We start from the raw sequence: 25,581 nt of genomic DNA on the forward strand, positions 1-25,581 counted from the left end.
CAGCGCCAGGGACCCGGGTTCGATTCCCGGCTTGGGTCAGTGGGAGTCTGCACGTTCTCCCCACGTCAGCATGGGTTTCCTCCAGGTGCTCCGGTTTCCTCCCACCGGTCCTGAAAGACGTGCTGATGGACATTCTAAATTCCCCCTCAGTGTACCCAAACAGGCGACGGAGTGCAGCGGAGATTTTCACAGTAACTTAATTGCAGTGTTAATGTAAGCCTACTTGTGACACTAATAAAGATTATAATTATCTTTGTTTTAAAAAGAAAATCTCCTCGGAAGCCATTTCTTTGAGCATTTGGTGATTGTTGTGACTTTCTCAAACCCTGGTTTTAATCCTTGTGGCTTTAATTGTAAGAACATTTTTTATGTCAAAGATGTTATATGATTGCATGTTGTCATAAGGTAATATAGGTAAGCTAGCCTCTGATTTTTCTCTCCTCTCAGGTCAGATTGAATTTAGACTTCCTAAATGTCACAGAATAATGTTGCTCATGTGCTAACAGCTGGAATAGACAAGAGATGATGTTCCCTTCCATTTAATAAACTGCAATGTGCTGTGCCCTCATTTGAGATTTTGTCTTTTAAAAGGTTTTGGCAGTGGTCTTTATGATGGAAAGCATCTGAAACCCCACTCTTAATTGAACAGGATATTAAGATAGTAAACAGTCTAGCTTACATCAAAACAGTAATGGTATAAATGGAAAGTGAGCAGAGATTGTGGCGATGGCTATATTTATATTTATTAGCAATAAGTTCTGTACAATTGCCGCATTAGCCCAATCCTTTCAACCTCCTTGGGGATGTGTGCATGGTGGGGTTGGAATAAGAAGGATCTGTTTTGGGGCCGCAGCTGTTTGTCATTTTTATAAATGATCTGGAGGAGGGCATAGAAGGATGGGTGAGTAAATTTGCAGTTGACACTAAAGTCGGTGGAGTTGTGGACAGTGCGGAAGGATGTTACAAGTTACAGAGGGACATAGATAAGCTGCAGAGCTGGGCTGACGGGTGGCAAATGGAGTTTAATGCAGAAAAGTGTGAGGTGATTCATTTTGGAAGGAGTAACAGGAAGACAGAGTACTGGGCTAATGGTAAGATTCTTGGTAGTGTGGACGAGCAGAGAGATCTCGGTGTCCATGTCTGTAGATCCCTGAAAGTTGCCACCCAGGTTGAGAGGGTTGTTAAGAAGGCGTACGGTGTGTTAGCTTTTATTGGTAGAGGAATTGAGTTTCGGAGCCATGAGGTCATGTTGCAGTTGTACAAAACTCTGGTGTGGCCGCATTTGGAGTATAGCGTGCAGTTCTGGTCGCCACATTATAGGAAGGATGTGGAAGCATTGGAAAGGGTACAGAGGAGATTTACAAGGATGTTGCCTGGTATGGAGGAAAGATCATATGAGGAAAGGCTGAAGGACTTGAGGCTGTTTTCGTTAGAGAGAAGAAGGTTAAGAGGTGACTTAATTGAGGCATACGAGATGATCAGAGGATTAGATAGGGTGGACAGTGAGAGCCTTTTTCCTCGGATGGTGATGTCCAGCACGAGGGAACATAGCTTTAAATTGAGGGGGAGATAGATACAGGACAGATGTCAGAGGTAGGTTCTTTACTCAGGGTAGTAAGGGCATGGAATGCCCTGCCTGCAACAGTAGTGGACTCGCCAACACTAAACGCATTCAAATGGTCATTGGATAGGCATATGGACGATAAGGGAATAGTGTAGAGGGACTTTAGAGGGGTTTCACAGGACGGCGCAACATCGAGGGCCGAAGGGCCTGTACTGCGCTGTTATGTTCTATGTTCTAAGAAATCAATGTTGATTTGAAAATATGCTAAAAATCAGTGCGGGTGTAGATATTGATCGGTAGTCCAGAATGTTTGCATTACCGGTACCCGAGGTTTTTTTTTTAGTGTCCTACCAGTGTGACTTTGGTGATAACATGAACCATCCTCTGAAGACTGAGATACAAGCAAGCCTGTGGAACTTTGGAGCACCATGAGATCATTTTATTTGGCAGGCCAGCCCTAGTGTTTGTACATATGTACCTGGACATGTTAGCTGCCTATGTGCAGGGAAATGGCAGCAGTACACAGAGATCTAAAGAGGAGCAGGGGACATGTTTTAATGGAGTAACCAGGTTTTTCAAACAAATGACCAACGACATCAAGGGTAAAAGGTCCAGTGCTCTTCACAGGTAGTATTTATATTTTTTTAAAAAAAAGGATTTTTTGAAGCAATTGGCCAAAATTTGCAACCTCCCAAATCTCCTTAGCCCCTGCTTATTTCAAACTGTCAGAAAAAGAAAATGACATTGGAATAAGTGACATTAGAAAGTGTGGAGTATAATATTGAGAGGTTTTCAGTAAGCGGTGTTTTTACATAGAAGTGTTTAAGCAAGTCGTGACGGGTAATTGACCTGACAATCTTACACTTGAAACCATACCCGAGTGACTGGATGCTTACGATGCTGCACCATTCAGTTCGCCTCCCAACGTTACTGTGTTTGCCGGCTGCACTGTTGAAATTATAGTCAATCTGTGAACCAGTCACCGACACAACAGCTGGGACTTCCCCGCAACCAGCACCTGGAATGTAAAATATTCTGACGGGGGATTCCATGGCTATGGAATCATGAGAGCAATGATTTTTTTTTTAAATTTAGATTAGCCAATTATTTTTTCCAATTAAGGGGCAATTTAGCGTGGCCAATCCACCTACTCTGCACATTTTTGGATTGTGGGGGCGAAACCCACGCAGACACGGGGAGAACGTGCAAACTCCACACGGACAGTGACCCAGAGCCGGGATCGAACCTGGGACCTCAGCGCCGTGAGGCGGCTGTGCTAACCACTAGGCCACCGTGCTGCCCCCTGAGAGCAATGATGAGGGATTCCGGCTAAAATGCAATCAAGAATCTAATTTTTGAAATGGTTTGGCCACCTGCATGGGTTTGACCAGACCGAAGGGTGGTGTCAGATTGATGATTGTTGTCCTAACTAACTACTTTTTAAAGGTGAATATTTGCAACCATCTTTTTTGCGACAATTAAATCACATTCCCAAGGACAGTGTTGCCCAAAGGTTCCATGAGCATCCTAAAAGGTTCCATGCACTTCAGGTTATTTGAAAATTCTATCAAATTGTTCAATTTTTAATTGAATGTTCTTGCATCGAACAGAAAATCCGTTTTGCATTTTCATTCATCCGATGGCATTTATTTTCTGTTTTCTAATATGCAGTGAGAGGTCAGGAGGGAGAGAGAGTTGAGTTCCACAGAATTTCACAATATGTTACAGGGTTCCTTAACCAAAATAAGGTTGCAAATCGCTGATCTGGACTGACGTTCCAGCCTCCTGTCGCACTGTTGGAGATGACTCCATTTGGAAGAAACATTCAAACCAGAACTTGTCGTCTTTCCTCTTGGGCGAAGAAGATCCTTTGATATTATTTTGAAGCAGAGTAGGTCAAGTTCTCCTAATAATAATTGCTTATTGTCACAAGTAGGCTTCAATGAAGTTACAGTGAAAAGCCCCTAGTCGCCACATTCCGGCGCCTGTTTGGGGAGGCTGGTATGGGAATTGAACCGTGTTGCTGGCTTTGTTCTGCATTACAAGCCAGCTCTTCAGCCCACTGTGTTAAACCAGCCCCTGGTCTCCTGATCAAAATTTATCCCTCAACTAATAACTTAAACAGATTGTGATTACAGTAACATTGTTGTTTGTGGTACTTGTGTGAAAGTTGGGTGTGAGTTTCGGCCATTAAACAGTAACTTTGGAAGTGCTTCAATGGGTGCAAAGTGTTTTGGGAAGTCCTGAGGTAGTAAAATGTCCTGTATGAATAGTGGTACTGTACTGTTTTTACCTTAAATAACGTAATAGGTTTTCTCTGGATAATTTCTATGCTCTAAGAGGGGAAAATCTTCTTTTGTTCACTGAATGTGGGTGCCATTGGGGCCCTGCGTTAATTTCCCATCACGAGTAGCTCAAAGAGTGGAGGTGATGAACTGACTGCCTTTGTCCTGTTGCAATCTATGTGGTAAATCCTTTGCATCAGTTAATTTATAACAAAGTGGCTTCCCTCAAGTGGTGTTATGGATCAACCCTGTGGTATTGCTGGAACCACGGGCAGGCTCCCTTCTCGAGGGCAATAGGAGTCAGTTACGTTTCCGTGTTAATCCTGGAAACATGAAAGTATTCCTATCGTGTCAAGCTGTAAATAGTAGATTTTTAAAATTGGTTTCACAGTTTACACTGTTGGGGTTTGTTGACTTGAGCTGTAGGTTGCTGGAGCATTACCATAATCTCTACACCACCAAAACAAGAAACCACAAACGTGTGAAGTATGCATCTTGTGAAGATTTCCTGGAATGTAGGTTATTCATTGAGTAAATTTACAAAGTGTGCTATTTTATTAAATATACATATAGCTCCAAGCCATTTTTACAAAACCAGGCAAATTTATTATCTGTAAAGATTGGTAAAAGAAGGAAACTGCAGCTGGAATAAAAATCCTTTATCTGTCAGTTAGATGTAGTACTATCTACAACATGATGCACTGTCACAACTCATCAAGCCACTCCAAACCCACAACTTCTGCCACCTGGGAGGACAAAGCAGTTGGTACATGGGAACACCTCCACCAGCAGGTTCCTCGCTAAATCACAACATCCAGACTTTGAATTATATCATCGTTCTTTCACTGTTGTTGGGTCAAAATCCTGGAACTCCCTCTGTAACAGCATACCTACATCACAATTTTTTGAAAATCCTGTATGGGATACAGGTGTTGCTGGCTAGGCCAATATTTATTGCCGACCCCTAATTGCCCCTGAGGTTGATGTGATTTAATAATAATCTTTATTAGTGTCACAAGTAGACTTACGTTAACACTGCAATGAAGTTACTGTGAAATTCCCCGAGGTGCCACATTCCGGCACCTGTTCGGGTACACAGAGGGAGAATTCAGAACATAGAAAATACAGCACAGAACAGGCCCTTCGGCCCAACAATGTTGTGCCGAACTTTTTTCCTAGATTAAGAAATTAATCTACACCCCATCATTCTATCGTAATCCATGTACCTATCCAATAGCCGCTTGAAGGTCCCTAATGTTTCCGACTCAACTACTTCCACAGGCAGTGCATTCCATGCCCCCACTACTCTGTGGGTAAATAACCTACCTCTGACACCCCCCCCCCCCCCCCCCCCCCCCCCCCCAAATCCCATCCCATAAATCTTCCACCTTTCACCTTAAATTTATGTGCCCTTGTAAGCGTTTGTTGTACCCGAATGTCCAATTCACCTAACAAAGCACATCTTTGGCGCACAGGCGCACGCACACACACACACAACCGTGCCGCCATTATCCTTCTTGATAACCGCAGTCGTGGGTGGGGAAGGTGCGGTCTCAGGAGCCTTGCTGAGTTCCTGCGGTGCGTCTTGTAGAGCAGTGCTTCTCAAAGTGTGGTACGCGTACCGGTGCTGGTACACGTACCGGTGCCGGTACGCGAGCCATCGTCTGCCGGTACGTGGAGTGTTTCCAGAAAAGAAAGACAGTAATCCTGGATTGGCTTGTTTCGCTCACCGGTCCCTGGCACATTGAAAAAAAAACTGCCGGTCCGCCACATATGATAGTTTGAGAAGCACTGTGTAGAGGGTACGCACGGCTGCCACTATGCATTGGTGGTGGAGGGAGGGAATGTTTGTGGATGGTGAGCCAACTAAGTCAGCTGCTTTCTCCTGGATGTTGTCAGGCTTCTGGTATTGGTTGGAGCTGCACTCACCCAAGCAAGTGGGCAGTATTCTAACACACTCCTGACAGGAGGTGAGTTACTCGCCGCAGGATTTCAAGCCTCTGACCTGCTGTTGTAGCCACAGTATTTATATGGTTAGTCCAGTGGGGGATTCAGCAATGGCAATGCTAGTGATGCACACATCCCAGGAACAAATAAGAAAAAAGCATATTATGACAGGTAAAATACTGTTTAGAGGCCCCACTCTGGATTCAGGCTACAAATTTAATGTTAGTCTGAAGCTGAACTGCTTAATAACAATGCAACTTTGGGGAATTTTATTCTTGATTCCTAATATTGTAGAAAAGTTACTTGTGTTCTTGATGGACTTCATGAAAAATGTGAGCAAGCCACTTTAGTACAGCATCAGGTTTTGCAGAGCCTTTATGCTGTTGGTGCCTGTGATATTTTCCCATTTATCCTCATTACTTTAGATAAATTAAGCAAGTCATTTTCCTGTGATCACTGAAATGTTCCTGTTACTTTTGTATGACTATCTTTAATATCGAAGTAAAATACATAAAATTGGTTCCTCGATGTGCTTGTTGTTTTTCGCCTTGAAGTGATGACATAAAATTCTGAAATGCAATAATTGTAAACCTAACTGTGAATATTCCCATGAACAATGTAATTTTTTTGTAGTTGTATTAAATTGATCTACTAGTGAGCTTCATTCTCCTTGGAAACATTATTTTTTACTTGTTATTGCTTTGCATGTGTGTCTGTTTTAGTTCAGTGTCCGCATGTGTGATCAGGCTAAACGGCATTATTTATTGTGCCGGAGTCATTGGTTGAAAGTTGTGTTTTTACTGTACCTAGAATGCTTGGAAGGGGAAAAGGAGGCGAGAAAAATGAGGGATTAACACCAAGGATGAAGGGTTCTGTTAACATAATTCACATGTGACAGCTGCATGTACAGTGAGGCTGCATCAAATTAGTTTCACTAACTGGAGCCCCTCTTGCTTTAAATGTTCCTTTGAAAATGGGTGCGTTTAATATCCTGGAGGGTTTCGGCTTGTCTGAGGAGAAAATGTATAATAAATTTTGTAATCTGCAGTGTCAAAGTTTAAGGAATTAAAATTGTGGTTGACAGCAAAAGTAGAGTTTCCTGGTAGAGTTTTTCTTGTCTACAATAGACTGGTCAACTGCACGCTGAAAAGGGACATTATGTTTTAGATTATAAGACATGGGAGCAGAGTTAGGCCACTCAGCCCATCGAGTCTGCTCTGCCATTCAATCATGGCTGATATTTTCTCATCCCCATTCACCTGCCTTCACCCCATAACCCCTGATCTCCATATTAATCAAGAACCAATCTATCGCTTTCTTAAAGACAGTGATTTGGCCTCCACAGCCTTCTGCGGCAAAGAGTTCCATAGATTCACCACCCTCTGACTGAAGAAATTCCTCCTCATCTCTGTTTTAAAAGATCGTCCCTTTAGTCTGAGATGGCGTCCTCTGGTTCTAGTTTCTTCTACAAGTGGAAATATTCTCCCCATGTCCACTTTTTGTTGGTATAAGGTTGATTGCACAGAGAAAGAATTGAGTTCTGATCATCTTGCCAGTTTAACACTCTTATTAAATGGGTGTATACCAGAGCAATGCTACTGGATTTGTAATCCAGTGAACACCAGTTCAAATCCCACCATGCCAGTTTGAGAATTGAAATATACCTGGATATAAAATGTTGGTATCCGTGCAAGTGACTTGTGAAGTTGTCGAATTGTTGTCAATCCCAGCTGGGTCATTAAAGGAGGGAATTTGTGGGCCCTAATCGGATTGGGGTTTAGGCCAGCTATACAGCTGACACGTCAGATGTAGCCATTGTAAGAGGAGGGGGGTCTGAAGAGAGTGGAATTGAGCAAGACTTGTCTTGTCTTGCAGAAGAGTATCTTCTGTCCAAAGTAGAATGAGATTCATAATGGTCCTCGTATTATGGAACTTTAAGATATTGTACAACACTGAGTGATGGATAAGTCCGCAGTCACACCTGTTGCCATTGTGGGGAAAGTACTGATCAAAGCTGGAGTGGGATGGAGGAGACAGAACAGTAAAGAGAGTGCCATTATCGGGCTTCTAATTGAGCAGTGTATTTTGGCCTGTGAAAGAAGAACTGACTTTTGTTCCCAATGTTGGTGCTGGGACCAGAAAACCAGAAACCTGTTGATGATGGTGGTGGGGGTGGGGAGGCAAGGGACCAAATATTCATCAAAAACTAATCATTTGATTTGAAATAAAATTGTCCTTAACACCTGGGTTTCAGTGTGAATGAGTATGGTCAGAAGCCCAGCCAACAAACTGATGGAGATGTTATTTTCAAAGCCCTCTGTTTTTATCTCGGAACAAGCTCTAATGGTGTTCCTCAAAAGAGAATGATACATTTGTGCTTCTGTTTTGTGATGAATTACCAGTTTCTCAAGTAGTTTAGTCCTTCACCCTGAGTAGCTCCAGACTTGGGTGTATATTTTTTATTAAGCAAAAGTTAAGTTTACAGTTCTGACATTTAACATCAATGTTAAGCTGTTGACTTGTTTGTACATACTACAAGCTAAAAGAAAGTTGAAAAGAAGTGAAAGTTATCCAGTACAAAATGTGGAGCAACCTTAAAAAAGAAAGTTGGGGGGAAATCGTTAATTTAGCTACGTTTTTATGCTTTGAAGCTTTCCTTCCAGTGCGTATCAGATGAGCGGTTTTAGACTAGTTTAAAAAAAAAAAAATTCAAGTCTTTTGCCCCAAACTAATAAAATAGTTTCTTGGTTTTCCAACCTTTTTAAAACCAGAAAGTTGAACTTGGTGAATGGGTTTGAGCCATCGTGTTTCGCTCATTTACTGCGTAGTGGTATTGTCACTGGACTAGTAAACCAGAGAGCCAGAGTAATGCTCTGTGGACCCAGGTTCAAATCCCCCCACTGCAAATGGTGAAATTTGAATTAATTAAAATCAGGAATTAAAAGTCTAATAATAATAGGGGCTGTTTAGCATTGGTCTGGCTTTGAAAGCAGACCAAGGCAGGCCAGTAGCACGGTTCAATTCCCGTACCAGCCTCCCCTAACAGGTGCCGGAATGTGGCGACTAGGGGCTTTTCACAGTAACTTCATTTGAAGCCTACTTGTAAGCGATTTTCATTCACTAAGGGCTGGTTTAGCTCACTCGGCTAAATCACTGGCTTTTAAAAAAGCAGGCCAACAGCACGGTTCGATTCCCGTACCAGCCTCCCCGGACAGGTGCCGGAATGTGGCGACTAGGGGCTTTTCACAGTAACTACATTGAAGCCTACTCGTGACAATAAAGCGATTTTCTTTTTTCATTTATGGCGATCCCTCCCCAATCCTCCTCTAAATCTAAATAGTGGAAAGCTTTAAAAATGCCACAAACTTCCTAGTGGGTAGAAGAATGGTGAGGAAATCAAGGTTAGAACTTTGCTTTTCAGCTGGTGTCAAGTTTTTTTTTTAAGTGGTAGAATAGGGTGGTACCAGTTGCTAACTGTGCTTCATTTTTCATAGGTGCCTATGTGAACAGTACTGATAAACTGCCAAACAATGGAGCAGCTATGGACGCCAGCAGGATCTCAGGCAAACATGAGGGCAAGATCCAGCAACTGTGTGCTTCCAGTGGTGAAGGTGCTGACGGTGAAGGAGACGGTTGTCAAAATGGATCAAAATCCATTGGCAGGTCCACTGGGCCTCCTGGCATTGCCCAGGCTGTCTCTAACTCACCTGATAGTCAGCCACCAAAGTGCAGATCTGATGAGAGCACAGAGCCTTCACCAGGTGTGGATGGTTTCCATGACAACTTAAAGAAACTTCAGGGAGCTAAATCAGAGATGTTTGTTCAAAAAAGTGAAGCTTTGCAGTCGCTCATTCTAAGTCTTCCTATGCAAGAAACCGATTTGTGTAAGCATCTATTTACAATGGTGGCTCTTGCACCCTCCTTCCTTTTTTGAACTTTCCTCTTTGCCAGAATTGGCATGCTTTTTAAGCTTAATTGATCAAGCTGGCAACTCCATGTGCTGTCTCTTTCTGTGCATGTGCTACCTATACAAATGTCTTTGGGACATGAAAAGCTGTTTAATTCCAAACGTCAGTGAAGTTCACAGATGTCAGAAAAAATAAGGGACACGTTCATCTACTCCCTTTGGATCTGAGCTTGCTGGATGGGAGTGCAGTGGGTAAGTTAGGAGTGAAGTAGTTTACATCACATACAAGCTGAAACTTTCCTTATGTGCCTCATGTCACAAGGTATTCTTCTGCTTCAGTGCAAAAATCGTTTTGGAATCAATTTCCATTCATGATTTTGGAAGTTGTTACCATTATTCCTTCACCATATAAACCTGATTTCCCCTACCCCATACTGAGAGCAGGTTGGAAGAGGAATATAAAGGAGGCTGGAATTAGGCATGGGACCGGAGGTGATAACCGAGGTGGAATGACGCCATAGAGGAATTTGCAAGCGAGGAGACTGATGTTTGAATTTATATTTGTTGTTGAACTAGTGAAGTTTGTCAAGTTTTAAAATTTAAAACAAATGTTTATTGAAGTTTTCAAGTTTGAACAATTATCATGTCAAAACAAGAAAAAGAAGCCATAGGTATCAATGCAAAACAGATACAGCATGGGAACCGATGCAGGAAGTTGGAAGGTAGTAAAACAGGGAAAGAAGCAAAAGGAAGTAAGGGGAAAAGTGCAAGGCAGAGAAGACATAGTCAAAAATCTAAAAGGGCGACAGTACAAGGTACAGTGACTGAGGGGAGCTCAGTGAATAGGCCCAGTAATAACAAAAGGAATAAAACTCGAGATGTTAAGATTCAAAACAGAGGTAAAAAAACCAACATAAGTGTACTTTACCTGAATGCTCGTAGTATTCGGAATAAAGTAAATGAGTTGATGGCACAAATCATCGTAAATGACTATGATTTAGTGGCCATTACTGAAACATGGTTAAAGGATGGTCACGACTGGGAGTTAAATATCCGAGGGTATCAAACTATTCGGCAGGACAGAGTGGATGGTAAGGGAGGTGGTGTTGCTCTGTTATTTAAGGATGACATCCGGGCAATAGTAAGGGATGACATCGGTGCTATGGAGGATAAGGTTGAATCCATTTGGGTGGAAATCAGGAATAGTAAGGCGAAAAAGTCACTGATAGGAGTAGTCTATCGGCCACCAAATAGTAACGTTATGGTGGGGCAGGCAATAAACAAAGAAATAACTGATGCATGTAGAAATGGTACAGCAGTTATCATGGGGGATTTTAATCTACATGTCGATTGGTTTAACCAGGTCGGTCAAGGCAACCTTGAGGAGGAGTTATAGAATGTATCCGCGATAGTTTCCTAGAACAGTATGTAATGGAACCTACGAGGGAACAAGCGGTCCTAGATCTTGTCCTGTGTAATTGAGACAGGATTGATTCATGATCTCATAGTTGGGGATCCTCTCGGAAGGAGCGATCACAATATGGTGGAATTTAAAATACAGATGGAGGGTGAGAAAGTAAAATCAAATACTAGTGTTTTGTGTTTAAACAAAGGAGAGTACAAGGGGATGAGAGAAGAACTAGCTAAGGTAGACTGGGAGCTAAGACTTTATGGTGGAACAGTGGAGAACCTTCCAAGCGATTTTTCACAGTGCTCAGCAAAGGTTTATACCAACAAAAAGGAAGGACGGTAGAAAGAGGGAAAATCGACCGTGGCTATCTAAGGAAATAAGGGAGAGTATCAAATTGAAGGAAAAAGCCTATAAAGTGGCAAAGATTGCTGGGAGATTAGAGGACTGGGAAATCTTTAGGGGGCAACAGAAAGCTACTAAAAAAGCTATAAAGAGTAAGATAGAGTATGAGAGTAAACTTGCTCAGAATATAAAAACAGACAGCAAAAGTTTTTACAAATATATAAAACAAAAAAGAGTGGCTAAGGTAAATATTGGTCCTTTAGAGGATGAAAAGGGAGTTTTAATAATGGGAAATGAAGAAATGGCTGAGGAACTGAACAGGTTTTTTGGGTCGGTCTTCACAGTGGAAGACACAAATAACATGCCAGCGACTGATAGAAATGAGGCTATGATAGGTGAGGACCTTGAGAGGATTGTTATCACTAAGGAGGTAGTGATGGGCAAGCTAATGGGGCTAAAGGTAGACAAGTCTCCTGGCCCTGATGGAATGCATCCCAGAGTGCTAAAAGAGATGGCTAGGGAAATTGCAGATGCACTAGTGATAATTTACCGAAATTCACTAGACTCTGGGGTCGTCCCGGTGGATTGGAAATTAGCAAACGTGACGCCACTGTTTAAAAAAGGAGATAGGCAGAAAGCAGGAAATTATAGGCCAGTGAGCTTAACTTCGGTAGTAGGGAAGATGCTGGAATCTATCATCAAGGAAGAAATTGCGAGGCATCTGGATAGAAATTGTCCCATTGGGCAGACGCAGCATGGGTTCGTAAAGGGCAGGTCATGCCTAACTAATTTAGTGGAATTTTTTGAGGACATTACCAGTGCAGTAGATAACGGGGAGCCGATGGATGTGGTATATCTAGATTTCCAGAAAGCCTTTGACAAGGTGCCACACAAAAGGTTGCTGCATAAGATAAAGATGCATGGCATTAAGGGTAAAGTAGTAGCATGGATAGAGGATTGGTTAATTAATAGAAAGCAAAGAGTTGGGATAAATGGGTGTTTCTCTGGTTGGCAATCAGTAGCTAGTGGTGTCCCTCAGGGATCCGTGTTGGGCCCACAATTTACATAGATGATTTGGAGTTGGGGACCAAGGGCAATGTGTCCAAGTTTGCAGATGACACTAAGATGAGTGGTAAAGCGAAAAGTGCAGAGGATACTGGAAGTCTGCAGAGGGATTTGGATAGGTTAAGTGAATGGGCTAGGGTCTGGCAGATGGAATACAATGTTGACAAATGTGAGGTTATCCATTTTGGTAGGAATAACAGCAAATGGGATTATTATTTAAACGATAAAACATTAAAGCATGCCGCTGTTCAGAGCGACTTGGGTGTGCTAGTGCATGAGCCACAGAAGGTTGGTTTACAAGTGCAACAGGTGACTAAGGCGGCAAATGGAATGTTGTCCTTCATTGCTAGAGGGATGGAGTTTAAGACTAGGGAGGTTATGTTGCAATTGTATAAGGTGTTAGTGAGGCCACACCTGGAGTATTGTGTTCAGTTTTGGTCTCCTTACTTGAGAAAGGACGTACTGGCGCTGGAGGGTGTTTAGAGGAGATTCACTAGGTTAATCGCAGAGCTGAAGGGGTTGGATTATGAGGAGAGGTTGAGTAGACTGGGACTGTACTCATTGGAATTTAGAAGGATGAGGGGGGATCTTATAGAAACATTTAAAATTATGAAGGGAATAGATAGGATAGATGCGGGCAGGTTGTTTCCACTGGCTGGTGACAGCAGAACTAGGGGACATAGCCTCAAAATAAGGGGAAGTAGATTTAGGACTGAGTTTAGGAGGAACTTCTTCACCCAAAGGGTTGTGAATCTGTGGAATTCCTTGCCCAGTGAAGCAGTTGAGGCTCCTTCATTAAATGTTTTTAAGGTAAAGATAGATAATGTTTTGAAGAATAAAGGGATTAAGGGTTATGGTGTTCGGGCCGGAAAGTGGAGCTGAGTCCACAAAAGATCAGCCATGATCTCATTGAATGGCGGAGCAGGCTCGAGGGGCCAGATGGCCTACTCCTGCTCCTAGTTCTTAAGTTCCTATGTAACACAAGTCATCGCAAGCACGGGAACAAATCAGACCAGATGAGTCGGGGACAATATCCCCACGGTGTTCCCTCCATAGATACAAGATCCATCTGCACCAAAGCAGGTTACAGCCAACAGCACAGAGTTACATCATAGATAAAAGCAAATTACTGCGGATGCTGGAATTTGAAGCAAAAGCGGAAAATACTGGACAATCTCAGCAGGTCTGGCAGTATCTGTGAAGAGAGAGGGGAGCGAACGTTTCGAGTCTGGGTGATTCTTTGTGGGCGGCAATGTAGCACAGTGGTTAGCATTGTTGCTGCACAGCTCCAGGATCCCATGTTCAATTCCTGGCTTGGGTCACTGTGCGGTGTCTGCACATTCTCCCCGTGTGTGCGTGGGTTTCCGGTTTCCTCCCACAGTCCAAAGATGTGCAGGTTAGGTGGATTGGCCATGATGAATTGCCTTTAAAGTCCAAAAAAGGTTTGGTGGGGTTACGGGGATAGGGTGGAGGCTCTTTCCAAGGGCCAGTGCAGACCCGATGGGCCGAATGGCCTCCAGCACTGTAAATTCTGATTGTCAAAGCTGGAGAGAATTGGAAATAGAATGAGATTTATACTGTCATGGGGGGGGGGGGGGGGGGGTTACGGTGCGTTAAGCACTGGGGCTAGATCGAGGGTCAGCGATAGGTGGAGATTGGCAAAGATGTTGTGGACATAAAGACAAATGGAATCTAAATGAAGTTGATTAAGGATAAGATGATTCTTTGAATGTGGAGCTGGTGGGTGAAAAGTGAGGGCGTTAACACATTCTAATATCTTAATGTGCCACTATCAGCACCCTTTTTAAAATTTTATTTAAATACAGAGTACCCAATTTTTTTTCTTCCCAATTAAGGGGCAATTTAGCATGGCCAATCCACCTACCCTGGACATCTTTGGGCTGTGGGGGTGAAACCCACGCAGACACGAGGAGAATGTGCAAACTCCACACCGACAGTGACCCAGGGCTGGGATTCGAACCCGGGTCCTCAGCGCCGCAGTCCCAGTGCTATCCACTGCGCCACATGCCGCCCCTCGTTAGCACCCTTCTTAGTCTTAATCACGCCCATTTACATTACTTTTGTCTTTCTGTCCACAACATGATTGTCAATCTCCAGCCCCACTGCTCCACCCCCCCCCCTCCCCAACAGTATAAATCTGACCCTATTTCCAGTTCTCTCCACTTTGACAAAGAGCCATCCAGACTCGAAACGTTCGCTCCCTTCCATTTCCACCAGTTACATCGTAGCTTCAGAGAAAAGTAGCAGAGGAATTTAAAAAAACCCGAAGACTGCAGAGCTAAGGGGAAATTAAACTGTCTACAACGCAAAAGGGCAGAGGTTACAAAGGATATCATCAGATCTCAGCCAGAACAGAGGAACCCATCCCAGAGAACAACGACCCCCCCCCCCCCAATTAAAACTGTAGTGTTATAAACTCGCATTGTAAAAATCTAATTTTTAAAAAATACATCGGGGCTAACAAATTTTGAAAATCAGCTCTTTGCAATGGCAACTTAGTTGTGTTCTTAAAAATGGCGACAACATAGCAGACCAAATTAATTTAATTTTAGGTATGTTCACCCACACAGACCTTGTACAACATTTGTATGTTACAGTAGGCTGGATGAACTGCAGCTTTGGATGAGTGTTACCTAGTGTGTCATCATAATATTGGGGAAGGCATGAAGCTGCAAGACCAGCCCCACTTCCTTTACATACATTTTTAAAAAATAAATTTAGAGTACTGATGGAACCATCAATTCACTAGACACGTGCTTTAAGATATGAACAGTGGTTTTAATCTACTTACAACAGAGCCAGCCTGCTCACGTTGAACTCTCAATGAACTGAACGACTGGCTCTGAGCATTGGTATTTATACAGCAGTCCAGGGGGACGAGTCATGGACGGAGCCAAGGGTGGAGCATTCCCAGCGCTACTCCCCCTAGTGATCGGGCAACGCAACTGTGCTTATCAATGCATGGTCTCATGCATATACAATACAGTGTGAATTACGGAGTTACATTCACCACAAGTACCCAATTCATTTTTTTTCCAATTAAGAGCAATTTATCATGGCCAATCCACCTACCCTGCACATCTTTGGGTTGTGGGAGTGAAACCCACGCAGAATGTGCAAATCCCACACGGACAGTGACCCAGGGCCGAGATTCGAACCCAGGTCCTTAGCGCCATAGTCTCAGTGCTAACCACTGTGCCATGTGCCGCCCTTCCTTTACAAACATAAGATTACAGGATCGTGTTGATGTGAGCTGTGTCAATGTTCCTGCCCCATCTCCCAAACTTGGTTGAAGAAAGTGAGGGATGAGGTGGAGAATTCAAAAAAGGAAACAGTCCATGGTTTGTTTTAGCAATCTTGAATTTAAATAGCAGAGAAAACACAACCAAATTCCACTTTGTGTAACAGTAAATGTTGCTGCTCTAAATCCTATGGCCTTTGTTGATTCTTTTGCACTGCTTCAGCTGTGTATGCGTGTGCGCGTGCGTGTGTGTGTGTGTGTGTGTGTGTGTGTATACAAATGAGTTTAGTTGTCGGTTTTAATGAAAATGCTTTGTATCCAGATTTGAAGTATCCATGTTTACTGTATTTGGTAATTGATAGATTCTGAATCCTTGGGATTTTTTGCCTGTTCCTGCATGCTGGAATTGTAGACAAAGATTGATATTATTTCCTTTGCCAAGTTCACCTTACATTGGCAATTGCAGGATGCCTGTCGTGGTTAGGATTACCTATTCAAATTAGCAGGTAACGTAGACCAGCCATTTAAGAAAACAAAATCACAATATTCCCCCCTCTTACATTAAGCCCATTAGCCAAGGTCTTCAGTTTAGCCACTAGGTTGATGGATGTGTGATATTGTGTTTATAGTTTCTACCACAAGGAGGTGCTCTAATCCCAGTCAGTTGTTTGGCCTGACACAATGTTGGAGATTAACTGTGGCAGGAGGATTGCCAAATGGGGGCATGTTGAGGGCAGCATGGCTGGCAGCCAGCGTGTTGCTGTTTTGTAAAGAGGAGTAACTTTAAAAAAAAAAGCATTTGTGACTATGCAGTTGCTTTATGATTGGACCTTTTTAATTTAAACAGTTCCCCACAGTTGATAATATCACGGGATACGAGCATGTTTTTTTGAAATCATAAGCGTTACATTATGCCCACCTATATTTGGACAGAGGGAGTTCCTTATCACTTGGGCAGCACGGTGGTGTGCAGTGGTTAGCACTGATGCTAGTGGCTTACAAAAATCTGCTTTGTAAGTTGGTTCTTGCCATATGTATAATAATCTTGCGGCACGGTAGCACAGTGGTTAGCACTGTTGCCTCACAGCACCAGGGTCCCAGGTTCGATTCCCACTTGGGCCACTGTCTTTACGGAGTCTGCACGTTCTTCCCGTGTCTGCTTGGAGAATTCACGCTAACGATTATTATTAGTGTCACAAGTATGCTTGCATTAACACTGCAATGAAGTTACTGTGAAAATCACCTAGTCGCCACACTCTGGCGCCTATTCGGGTACACGGAGGGAGAATTCAGAATGTCCAATTCACCTAACAAGCACATCTTTCAGGGCTTCTGGGAGGAAACCGGAGCACCCGGAGGAAACCTGTGCAGACTCCACATACACAGTGACCCAAGCCAGGAATCGAACCTGGGTCCCTGGTGCTGGCAATAGTGCCAACCACTGTGCTACCGTACTGCCTGTACGTAACATGAAATAAGAAATTGTTAAATAAACTTGGGCGATCTTTTTGTCAGGTTAGGTAACCAATTGGTTCATAGCTATCCATTTATGACCACCAGATTTCTTTGACAATTCATTTATGTTGTAATGAATTTCTCTACATTGTAATTGAAGGGAGGAGGGGGATGGGAGGTGGGAAAGGGGAGGGGAAGGGGGTGCGGGGAGGGGAGGTGAAGGGGGTGCGGGGAGGGGGAGGGGAGGAGAGGGGAAGGGAAGGGGGTGCGGGGAGGTGGAGGGTGGGACTATAATCAAGGGAATGAGAATTTGATGTGAAAAGGGGTGTATTTAAAAAAATAAAAATAAATCTGGGTTAAATGAGGTTGATTCTCGATGAAAGAATAGTCATCGTGTCTAGATTGTGGTTTCCCTGGCAACATAAGTCTAGAAAAGATTAAGTGGAGTGTATTTGTGAATGTTTCGGGTCACGGGCTTTTGTGACAAAATGATTATAGCTGTAGCGGTTTAGTTTGCAAACTCTCTGACAAGCTATTTTTTATAAATAAGCAGTGTTAAGAGCTGATGTTTTAAAAGTTAGTTGTAATTGTTCTGGCTTATGTTATAGGAAGAGGTAGGTGGTTTCAATTTATGATTTTGTTTTGAAATCAGGTACAACGGATCCATCTTTGAAAGAACAGAATGAAGAGCAAATACGTTCAAAGGCTCAAAGGCGTCTTGAGGAACAACTCAAACAGTACAGAGTGCAAAGACATCAGCAGAGAGTAAGTGTGCCTGGATACAGCAGCTAGGAGTGGATGAGGAGATCCCGTTCCTCTGTGTTCCTACTCGGTTGAGATTAGACCCAGCTTGTAGTAGTTAACCTGTGCCAGCTTGGCTCAGTTATGCACTCGTCAAAGTACAGAGATTGTGCGTTAAAGCTCCATTTCAGGATTTGAGCATATAATCTAGGCTGACGCTGTATTATAGAGGCAGTGCTGCGTTGTTGGAAGTGTCAATGTAGCCTCGATGGGCCAAATGGCCTCCTGTACTATAGCGATTCTATGATTTTCTATTCATTGAGTAGCAATATCTGAAAAACCTAATTTATGTATTTCACAGACCAAAGCCCTGTCTTGTTGGGGAGCAGCCTTTCAGAATGATGTTTCTACTTTTATCTTTCAGTCTAAGCAATCAACGCCAAAAAATCGACTCAGCAGTACTTTGGACCCAGAGTTGATGTTCCATCCAGAGGTACTTCCAAGAGCTAACACCCTCGCCTTGACGACGGAATACTCCTTCCTGAGGACCAGTGTTCCACGAGGACCCAAGGTGGGAAGCCTTGGAATGCCAAATGTTTCCAAAGATGAAAAGACTTCAAGGAGTTCCAAGACCAGCAAAATACGATCCCTTGCGGATTATAAAATGGATAGCTCTGAGACCGTGAGTAGTATTGGAAGGTCTTCCAGTGTGGAAACATTATCCCAGAACAGGACTGGTTCATCCACATCGGTCATATCCGAAATAGGCTTTGCATCAGAAAATGGTGATAAATTGGAGGCTTCATTACATATTGAGGACAGTAACTCTGAGATAGATGAGCTGGGAGCGAGGCAAGACGAGAATGAAAGTGACAGTTCTTCATACAGCAGTATATCTACCAGTGGTATTTATGGGGCCATGTCCTCACTGGACATGAGGCAGAAAAATACATACACTGTTGATGGACACGAAATGTTATCAAATGATATGGGGCAGTTCCCTTCGATTGGGGAGGTGTTGCAAGCTGCAGCAGCAGAACATCAGAGTGAGCAGCAGGAAGTGAATGGAGCAGTGCGGAGCCGGAGAGACAGCATTTCCAGCAGGTAACTGCACCATCTATAACATATCCTTACAGAAGCTGACCAAAGGAAATACAGAAGTTGAAATATTCTTTTACTCGGCACATGCTGACACAATCTTCTGCTAAAATCAGCTGTGAATTCTTAATAGAAAGCAAATGTTTTGAGGATTGAACTTTGCAATCAGAACCTTTCTTATGAACAACATTGTTCCAAATAGAATTAATGTCATGTCTGTTTTAGCATTAAGTATTTTGTTTTAACAATGCTTCATTAGGAAAGATGCTGAATCTATCTCTATAAATGAGTGAAGTTCCTGGCACTGTGTATTGTCATTAACCCATGTGAGTTAAAAATGACCTGGCTTAAATGATTAGGCAGGAATTTATCAAAATCCCTTTCTCCCTCCCCACTGGCCCAATCAAGCACGGCGTTCAGCACTTGAGTTTTTTTTTAAATTTAGAGTATTCAATTCTTTTTTTTCAATTAAGGGGCAATTTAGCCAATGCACCTACCCTGTACATTTTTGGCTTGTGGGGGTGAAACCCACGCAAACACTGGGAGAATGTGTGGGGTTTGCACAGTCAGTGACCCAGAGCCGCGATTGAACCAGGGTCCTTGGTACCATGAGGCAGTAGTGCTAACCACTGCACCACTGTGCCATCCTTTCACTTCGGAGTGCATTTAAAAAAAAAAAAAATTAACTAAATTATTTTGTAGGTCTGAAGGTTCTTTCTTTGCCCGGTCCAATCCCAATTTAGGTTGGCCTTTTACAATAAGGTTGCTCCTTCTAAATGAGCTAATTTTGTATTTGTGGGCTCAGGTTTATCTTGGTTATTGTTAAGCTGCCTGCCCTCCAGTGATTGTGGAGGCAGCTCTGTTAGATTTTGTGTGAATGTGGTAATGGAACTCCTCAAATTCTGGCCTCTTGAGAATTCCAGATTTCTGATTGTTCCACCATAGGCGGCTGGCCCTCACTGTGTGAATCAGATCACTGCTATCATGGCTCAATTTCCCCATTATAAAAGGATTGCATAATTCAAATTGTTACTGGTCTAGTAATCCAAAGTGCTGGACCAATGATCTAGAGACTTGGGTTCAGTTGACAGTCACCAGGAAACTATTAGGAATATAGGATTAGAAGTAGGCCATTCAGGGCAGCACGGTGGCGCAGTGGGTAGCACTGCAGTCTCACGGCGCTGAGGTCCCAGGTTCTATCCCGGCTCTGGGTCACTGTCCGTGTGGAGTTTGCACATTCTCCCCGTGTTTTCGTGGGTTTCGTCCCCACAACCCAAAGATGTGCAAAGTAGGTGGATTGAACATGCTAAATTGCCCCTTAATTGGAAAAAAAGAATTGGGTACTCTAAATTTTGAAAAAAAAGGGAGTAGGCCATTCAGCCCCTCGAGCCTGTCCCGCCATTCAATGACATCATGGCTGATCTGTGACCTAACTCCATTGGCCCATAGCCCTTAATATCTTTGCTTACCAAAAATCTATCTAGTTTAGCACACTGGGCTAAATCGCTGGCTTTTAAAGCAGACCAAGCAGGCCAGCAGCACGGTTTGATTCCCGTACCACCCTCCCTGGACAGGTGCCGGAATGTGGTGACTAGGGGCTTTTCACAGTAACTTCATTGAAGCCTACTCGTGACAATAAGCGATTTTCATTTCATTTAAACTTAATAACTGATCTAGCTTCAACATCTGTTTGTGGCAGAGAGCTTCAAACCTCTACCAGCTTGTCATAAAGGCACAAATGGTTTACTTAATGCTTTGGGAAAGCAAATGTATTGTCATTATTTTGGTTTGGCCTCAGTGTGACTGCTTGCTGCTGGCTGGAGTGGCCTAACCAGCTACTCCGCTGTTGTGGCTCACCAGCACCATAGGAGGACTTTGACAGCAATGCCCATATCCCGTGAATGAATACAGAAAAGCTTTGGGGAAATGAAGCCATCACTGATGTTGCCGATTGTACAAATAACTACATTTGAATAGTGATTTGGTTTTGAGCTTCATGGTTTACTCATTCTTGCTTTGTGAGCAACCCTAAGCGAACGTTTTGAGTTTTATTAGTGGAACAAATGCATCCATTTCCCCCAAATAAGTAGAGAGTTCACACAGGAAATGCATATCTAATGGGGCTGCTGGAACTGTTTTCTGTTTAATGTTGACTGTGTGGTGTACAGTGTGTTCAGATTAGCCTGTGTTGTATTTCAATATACAGTGTTTCCATGGAAAGTTCTGTGGCGGAATCCCATGATGACCTAATGCAAATTCTTAAAGAGAAAATGCGACTTGAAGGACAATTGGAAGCTCTATCTTCTGAAGCTAATGAGGTGAAAATGCTATTTCATTGCCCTCTGCTTGCCATATTGGGTGGGGGTGGGGGGGCATTGGTCGATACTCATGAGCACTTTTCCATCTTCAGTGTGTTTTAAATCAGTGTAAACCACAAATCAATGCTAGACATCTTTAATCCACCACATCTATATATTGATGAAAAGACCACTTGGAAGTCATTCTGAGTTTCTATAAACTGCTCTTCAAATTGTGAGAGCCTGTTGATCTGCACTGCAGACGTAAAATTTCACCTGGCATTTGGTTTACAAAGAAAAAAGTCCATCTTGCAATTTGTGTTTAGTTTTTGTTATTCATTACTTATGTGGTATAATCCAGGTTTAGTAAACATATTACTGCTCGTGATCATGTAGAAAGATCCTTTAAAGTGCGTTCCCCTCTCTTAATAGCTCCCACAGGACTAAGTACAAATTCAAAATATCACTCATTTGGTTATTTCTTTGAATTTCTAAGTTTTGTGTCCACGTGAATTGAGTTTGTGTAATTTTTCTTGTAAAATAAGTTTATGCTCCGTTTCAGGTGTTCTGATATCACTGTTAAACCAACTGGAGGAAGGCACATCTGGTTTTTAGAAAATGAATAAAGGTCATCATTACTATTTTTTTTTAAACTCCTAAGGGTTTGAAAGAGAAGACTGAATTGCAGGCCCAATTAGCAGCTTTAAATGCACGACTACAAGCACAGGATGAGCAGAAGGTCCTCAGTGAGCAAAAGCAAAGCATGTTGAACTCTGAAGTAAGCACCTTACGACAAACGTGTTCCAGTTTGGAACAGGCCATGACCGAGCTGCAGACCAATCTCGAGGCTAAAAATGCCGGTTTGGCTGCTCTAAACAATGATCTTCAATTGTCTGAGAAGCAGTACCAGAGACTGATGGGAAAAGTTACAGAAATGCAGCATACCCTCTCTAACCGAGATAATTCAGGTATGTCATTATTGGGTTACTGAATCTGTGCTCAGTAAGAACATGTTACAGCCCTTTTTTGTTATTATGACCACGAAGGCGATCGTCGATGAATCCTCCCGTGGAGTAAGAGTTCCCTCATTGAGGAGGTGGAGGTTCGCCCAATTGGAACTATTTGGTGGAAGTTTAAAACCTGCAGCCCAGACCCGGACCAGCATTCCCGATGGTCCCCAGGCTGGGATGCGAGCATCATATACTGCATCTGTGGCTCTTTCCTTTATCCAAATAAATGAAGCCTGCCCTTCTCGCCCTCCTCTCCTTGACGTGCATGACTATTTCCAGGAAACAGTTTTAATGATGCTTGCAAGTTATGCTTGCTTGCAAGTTATGCTTGCTTGCCCAAGTTTTCTTTTTGTTGTGTGTACCCAGCTAATGTGTATTGGGAAGCTTTGAGTGTAGAGGCATCAAGGAGCCCTTGTGAAACAGGAGTCAATGCAAATCGGGGAAAACACTGCTAGTTGGAGTCCTACTTGGCACAAAGGGGGCGGCACGGTGGCACTGTGGTTAGCACTGCTGCCTCACGGCACCGAGGACCAGGGATTGAGCCTGGCCCTGGATTACTGTCCATGTGGAGTTTGCACATTCTCCCCGTGTCTGCATGGGACTTGCACCCACAACCCAAAAATGTGCAGCGTAGGCGGATTGGCCACCATAAAAAAATAAATAAATACTTGGCACAAAAGATGGTTGTGGTTGTTGGAGGTCAATCACCTCCGTTCTAGGACATTACTACAGGTGTTCCTTAGGGTAGCGTCCCAGGCCCAACCACCTTAACTGATTCATCAACGACCTTCCTTCCACCATGAGGTTTGAAGTGGGGATATTTTCTGATGATTGTTCAGCACTATTCCTGACGAGCCGGGTACAGAAGTGGTTCTTGCCCAAATGCAGCAATTCTTGGACAATATCAAGGCTGGAGCTGACAAGTCTCATTTGTGCCACACAAGTGCCAGGCAATGACCATCTCCAACATGAGAGAATCTAACTGTTGCCCCATGACATTCAATGGCATTACCATCGCTGAATCCTCCGCTACTGACATTCTGTGGATTACCATTGACCAGAAACTGAAAGGACAGCCATATAAATACTGTAGCTACATGAGCAGGTCAGAGGCTCAGAATCTTGCGGCAAGTCATTTACCTGATATCCCAAAGCCTGTCCACCATCTACAAGGCAGAAGTCAGGAGAATGATGGAATACTCATCCCTTGCCTAGATGAGTGCTACTCCGACAACACATAATAATCTTGACATAATTCAGGACGAAGCAGCCTCGTTGATTGGCACCCTATCCATGAACATTCACTCCCTCCACCGCAGGCACTAAGTGGCAGCAGTGTGTACCATCTACAAGATGCACTGCAGGAACTCACCAGACCTCCTTAGACAATACCTTCCAAACCAGCAACCACCACTAGGACAGCAGGAAAATGGGAGCAACACTGCCTGAATGTTCCCTTCAAGCCATTCACCATCCGCGCTTGGGGATAGACCCTTGTTCCTTCACTGTCGCTGAGTCAAAATCGTGGCACACATGGATTACAGTTGTTCAAGAAGGTAGCTCATCACCACACTCTCTCTCATTGGCTATAAATACTGGCCAAGCCAGTGACAGCCCCATCCCATTATACATTTTTTAAAAATACAGGACGTGGTCTGATTTCCAAGACTATTCATTCCGTCTTCTGAATTCTTTAAGGAAAAGTGACTTCATAGTGTAGTGAAATTCTGTATATATATGTGATGGATGATGAAAAGTAATTGAGAATACTAGCTAGGATTCTGTTGACTTGTGAAGCTAGTTTTACCTTGTTTTTGAATTAATTGGCCAATTTCAAGATTAAATATTTAACTTTTAAGTTTAATTAAGCCATTGCAAATATTTGTGATTTTTCACAAGGAAACTGGTCTTTTGGTGTGAAGTATAATTTCATTACTAGCTACATATTGTTAACCGGCAATCTGTTTGTTTGATCAGTGTTGCTTTTTAGACATAATTGGTAATTTTGAATAACATTCATTGACAATCTTCACTGAGTTATATTCTGGAATTGGAGATTTTGAAAGTCACACCAGATTAGGTTGATAAGTAATTTACTGAAATCCCATCTGTTGACCATGAAAGATATAGTCATTTTGTTCTTGTCTATCCCAATTCTATCTTCCTGAACCTTGTTTGGAAGAAAACACATAAGGAACTAACCTGCAGCAGTTATTCTGAAGTATTTGTAACTTTTTGTTGCAGTTCATGCTATTCAGCAACAAATGACGGTCTTGCAGAGCCAGCTTCAGCAGGTACAGTTGGACCGTGCCACTCTGACAAGCCAGCTGAAGGCTTCCCAGTCTGAAATAACTTCTCTCCAGCAGGTCAGGCTTTGGTACCAGCAGCAACTGACACTGGCACAAGAGGCACGAGTGCGGTTACAGAGTGAAATGGCAAATGTGCAGGTAAGGCATAATTTAAAAAAAATAAATTTAGAGTACCCAATTCACTTTTTCCAATTGAGGGGCAATTTAGCGTGGTAAATCCACCTACCCGGCACATCTTTGGGTTGTGGGGGTGAAACCCACGCAGACACGGGGAGAATGTGAAAACTCCACAATGACAGTGACCTGGGGCCGGGATTGAACCCGGGTCCTCAGTGCTGTGAGAACATAGCATTTACAGTGCAGAAGGAGGCTATTCGGCCCATCGAGTCTGCACCGGCTCTTGGAAAGAGCACCCTACCCAAGGTCAACACCTCCACCCTATCCCCATAACCCAGTAACCCCACCCAACACTAAGGGCAATTTTGGACACTAAGGGCAATTTATCATAGCCAATCCACCTAACCTGCACATCTTTGGACTGTGGGAGGAAACCGGAGCACCCGGAGGAAACCCACGCAGACATGGGGAGGATGTGCAGACTCCGCACAGACAGTGACCCAAGCCGGAATCGAACCCTGGAGCTGTGAAGCATTTGTGCTATCCACAATGCTACCGTGCTGTCCTACAATGCTACCGTGCTGCCCTGCTAACCATTGCACCACCATGCCGCCCTCAGTAGGCGTCATGACAGATTTTTCTTACAACCATTGGAGATGCCCATGTTGCACAAAACCCAAACTAATCCAGTTTAGCTCCTTTTTGCATTCCAAGTTTAGTTTGGAGTTCATCCCGATGCCAATTTAAAAACAAAAATTGTTATATCTCAAC

General features: G+C 43.2%; 1 protein-coding gene across 5 annotated transcripts in view; it reads left to right on the forward strand.

The window, feature by feature from the left end:
• golga3 (golgin A3) overlaps positions 1-25,581 on the forward strand; it is an 86,484-nt gene that overhangs the window by 21,140 nt on the left and 39,763 nt on the right. For 3 of the 5 annotated variants that reach the window (XM_038807116.1, XM_038807303.1, XM_038807205.1), the window contains exons 3-8: positions 9,291-9,680; positions 17,891-18,003; positions 18,404-19,083; positions 21,284-21,395; positions 22,036-22,342; positions 24,629-24,831. In XM_038807116.1, coding sequence (XP_038663044.1) covers positions 9,291-9,680; positions 17,891-18,003; positions 18,404-19,083; positions 21,284-21,395; positions 22,036-22,342; positions 24,629-24,831 — 1,805 coding nt within the window. The remainder of the gene's footprint in view (positions 1-9,290; positions 9,681-17,890; positions 18,004-18,403; positions 19,084-21,283; positions 21,396-22,035; positions 22,343-24,628; positions 24,832-25,581) is intronic. The other 2 variants (XM_038807391.1, XM_038807473.1) reach the window with 2 other exon arrangements.

This window comes from Scyliorhinus canicula, chromosome 1, assembly GCF_902713615.1.
Source record: "Scyliorhinus canicula chromosome 1, sScyCan1.1, whole genome shotgun sequence".
NCBI classification, from domain to species: Eukaryota; Metazoa; Chordata; class Chondrichthyes; order Carcharhiniformes; family Scyliorhinidae; genus Scyliorhinus; species Scyliorhinus canicula.